Raw genomic sequence first — 4,488 nt, forward strand, 5'->3', positions numbered from 1 at the left:
TTGCCAGTAGCCGGCATCTAATTCTTATTCTTATTCTTTATACCACACTTTGCCAGTGGTCGGCATCTAAAGTTCAATAATTACGCGCCCTTAATAGGTATCTAAAGTTGCACACTTGTGCGCCTACTAAGGGTATCTAAGGCTAGTTCCGGAACTATAGCGTAAATTACGAACGGGTTCGAAAACGTAGAGACTGGGTTCTAAAATTCACAAATACTTATATCTTATAATTTCAAAATCAAAATTCTTATATCTTATACGAAATTAAAAACAGAACTGAAATATCTTTTTCGAAAATTAAAAGTAAGTCAAAAGTACTTACCTCAAAGCCTGACCAGATCTGAATTTACTCTTTTTGACCCTCTAAACGATATTTTCTTGAAAAACACGAAACACGAAAGCTGAAGATAACGAAAAGACCTTTCTGAAAAGTCCAGAATCACTAAATTCTGACTTACGATGAATTTTCTACGAATTTTACAAGACAGCTGATTTTTGCTGAGAAAGTCCTACGAATTTTAATGATAAAAACAAGGAATACGAATATGGTGTATTTATAACGATACAAAACCCTATATCTCAACTAGGAAATAATAATATTTCCTCCTAAAGATTTACAACCTCTCCAAGTAAATTCCATAAATAAAATATTTGATACACACAATTACCTAAACTAAAAAAATTTCGATTTTCTAAATTATTCTTACACTTATTTCCACAAATAACAAATCTTTTCACAAATCAACTACCTTGCACAAAATGTTTTCAGAATATTCTAATTTTAAAATATTTATCTAGACAAATTAATATCTAATTTCTAATAAATAAATTAAAAATAAAATTACGAATTTTACATTCTTCCCTCCTTAAAAGAATTTGGTCCCCAAATTCACATAACATAAATAAATTAAATAAGTCACTAAAGAAAAGAAATCATACCTTAATTGCGATAGTTGTCATTTCCTGTCAGCTGAAACACACGTCCTTTGCCCATCTTGTTATCTGCTTCCTTCCTTGGTGGCGGTGGCGGATTGTGCGGACAATTCGAAATCTTATGTCCTACTTCTCCGCAATGAAAACAAGCACCTGTATTCCAACGACAGACTTTGTCCGGATGATTCTTGCCGCACCTGGTACACGTCTCTCGATCACCTTGACCCCCGATGTTATCGTACACGTGTGGCTTCTTGAGTGGTCCCCCTTGAAAAGATTGCCCACTAGTTTGAGTGAACCGCCTCTTATTCCAACTGCCAGACGCCTTTTCAGATTCTGCCAAGCCCCTTTCGATCACTAACGCCTTGTTGAGGACAGTCTCGTACGTCTGAAGTTCAAACGACGCCACTGAATTCCTGATGTCACTTCGAAGTCCCTCCTCTAATCTTCGTGCTCGACTGCTCTCATCTGCTACTAGGGTCGACGCGTACTTCGCAAGCTTTGCAAATTCTGCTTCGTATTCAATGACGGTTCTTCCACCTTGTTGAAGTCGAATGAAGTCCCTCTCTTTCTGCAGACGAACTGTTCTCGGAAAGTACTTGTCCTCTAAAGCCTTCTTGAACTTTGCCCAAGTGTACGGTTCATGATTTTCTTCAAGATTTGTCGTCTCATTCTTTCTCTTTTCCATAAGCCACCAGTCGTAAGCGCTTCCTTGCAATTGGTACACAGCTAAGGTCACCTTCTGTTCCTCATTGCTCCCCAGAAGTCCGAAAGCTTTTTCCATCTCTTGGATCCACATCTCAACGATAGCCGGGTCTGTAGCTCCATCAAAAGTTGGCGGGTTCAAACGCTTGAATTGAGAGACGATGTTGGGCTTCGGTTGCTGATTCACAAGTACAGCTAGAGTTTCAGCCAGCTGGTCAAAGACGTTTCCTCCTTCATCATTATTGCCCTGATTTTCATTGTTGTTCTGATTTTCTCCATCCATCTTTACTAGAACACACAAAACAAATTCTAAACTTATAGTCAATAATCAAAAAAACACAAAAGTCAAACATATCAAATAATCACACAAATAAATGCCCTAAATCCAAAATAATTTTCTAAGACCTATACGATAGTCTAAAGGATCGCATCCTAGGGAATGTACTAGTCCCATACCTAATACACTCCGAAGGACAGCCTGCTCTGATACCAACTGTAACAGCCCGCACTTCCGGACTATTAGTTCTAAATCGAAAACTAAAAATAAAATATATTATTACTCGATAATTCTAATAGATCACGAAATTCAAAGCAGCGGTCAAACTCAATAATCAAAATCATAAAAATAGAGACGCAGCTCCACAAATCCGATAATAATTGTCTAACAGATAATTAAATTTATTCTCTAAAAACAAAATATTTATTCTAATTCAAATAGCACAAAACGAAGCAGCACAGATCTCCACATAGTTCTCATTCCTTAATCTTAATATGCTCCAAATTCCGAACCTGAAATGTTAAAAGGGGTGAGCTACACAGCTCAGCAAGTACAAATTGACTAACTTTTAAACAGAAAAACAATGGGTGTTTTGATAAAACGATTTTTCTTAAAACAATAATAATTTTGTAAAACATTTTCTAAAATAAATCCAACCCAAAGTTTTATATTTTATAAGTCAGAGTTTAAAACAGAACAGAGCAGAATTTATAACAGTACAGATTTTATAACAGATCTGAACAGAATAAAACAGAACGAAACGATAATTCTTATAAATACCACAGTCTTGATCTACGGCCACACTTTGCCAGTAGCCGGCATCTAATTCTTATTCTTATTCTTTATACCACACTTTGCCAGTGGTCGGCATCTAAAGTTCAATAATTACGCGCCCTTAATAGGTATCTAAAGTTGCACACTTGTGCGCCTACTAAGGGTATCTAAGGCTAGTTCCGGAACTATAGCGTAAATTACGAACGGGTTCGAAAACGTAGAGACTGGGTTCTAAAATTCACAAATACTTATATCTTATAATTTCAAAATCAAAATTCTTATATCTTATACGAAATTAAAAACAGAACTGAAATATCTTTTTCGAAAATTAAAAGTAAGTCAAAAGTACTTACCTCAAAGCCTGACCAGATCTGAATTTACTCTTTTTGACCCTCTAAACGATATTTTCTTGAAAAACACGAAACACGAAAGCTGAAGATAACGAAAAGACCTTTCTGAAAAGTCCAGAATCACTGAATTCTGACTTACGATGAATTTTCTACGAATTTTACAAGACAGCTGATTTTTGCTGAGAAAGTCCTACGAATTTTAATGATAAAAACAAGGAATACGAATATGGTGTATTTATAACGATACAAAACCCTATATCTCAACTAGGAAATAATAATATTTCCTCCTAAAGATTTACAACCTCTCCAAGTAAATTCCATAAATAAAATATTTGATACACACAATTACCTAAACTAAAAAAATTTCGATTTTCTAAATTATTCTTACACTTATTTCCACAAATAACAAATCTTTTCACAAATCAACTACCTTGCACAAAATGTTTTCAGAATATTCTAATTTTAAAATATTTATCTAGACAAATTAATATCTAATTTCTAATAAATAAATTAAAAATAAAATTACGAATTTTACATGTGGCATCAATTGTATACATGTGTAGTGCAGTGGTTAGCAGAAAAAAATAATAATAATAATAATAAAGAAATAACAAAACACACACTGCACTTTCCTCACTCTCTCATTCATTACTCTCTCTTCCTTATCTCCCTCTCTCTCCCGTCTTTATTTTTTTCTCTGTTTCTTCCGTTCTTTTCCTTGGTTCAGGTAAGATTTTCCGGCCGCTCTTTTCTTTTCGGCCTCTATTCCTGTTTCTGGTCGTTGCTCTGTTGGCCTTGTTTGATTGTGTATACATATACATACACACGTTTGTGTATTTCTGTGTGCTGCCCTCTCTGCTTTACGGCAGCGAGACGGTGGCACGTGTAGGATTTTATGCCGTGAGTGTTGTGCGGTGGCGTTGCCTGTTTGTTCCTGTTTAACCTGGTTGCCGCCTGATTAATTCAGGCGAGGTGACCCTGTTTGTGTTTTGTGTTGCAGCGCGTAGGCGCGTGTTTTCTGTTGGGTTGTGTTGTTTTCTTGTTGCTGTTGGTTCGATTGTGTCCCCCTCGAAGTTATAATTCGATTGATTATTTTGGGAATTTCCGGATAATTGGTTGTAATTTTATTTAGTTATTTATTAATTTATTCATTTAATTTCTGCGGGAAATTATTTGAGTAAACTATGCGAGATAAATATTTTTTTTCATTCGGGAAATTTTATCGGTGGAATTTATATGGAAACCCGAATTTTGTCGGGTACCAATAAATTCTGCTGCTGTTGACGATGACTTTTAACGAGTCAACAGTGGACGGTGATGACATTGTTCTGAGTCCTACAAATTAATAAATAAATACGAGTATAAATATAAGATGTAATAATAATAATTAGTTGTTTAAATCGGTGTTTGGGATTTGTGAAATGAATTTCGGTTGTATTGGTGGAATAA

General features: G+C 35.2%; 1 protein-coding gene across 1 annotated transcript; it reads right to left on the reverse strand.

Moving 5' to 3' along the window:
• Positions 1-940: 940 nt before the first annotated feature.
• On the reverse strand, positions 941-1,921 carry LOC141665883 (uncharacterized). The gene has a single exon (XM_074471867.1). It carries the CDS (start codon positions 1,919-1,921, stop codon positions 941-943), a length of 981 nt encoding a protein of 326 aa, XP_074327968.1.
• Positions 1,922-4,488: the final 2,567 nt, after the last annotated feature.

The sequence above is a fragment of the Apium graveolens genome, chromosome 6 (genome assembly GCF_009905375.1).
Source record: "Apium graveolens cultivar Ventura chromosome 6, ASM990537v1, whole genome shotgun sequence".
Taxonomy (NCBI): domain Eukaryota; kingdom Viridiplantae; phylum Streptophyta; class Magnoliopsida; order Apiales; family Apiaceae; genus Apium; species Apium graveolens.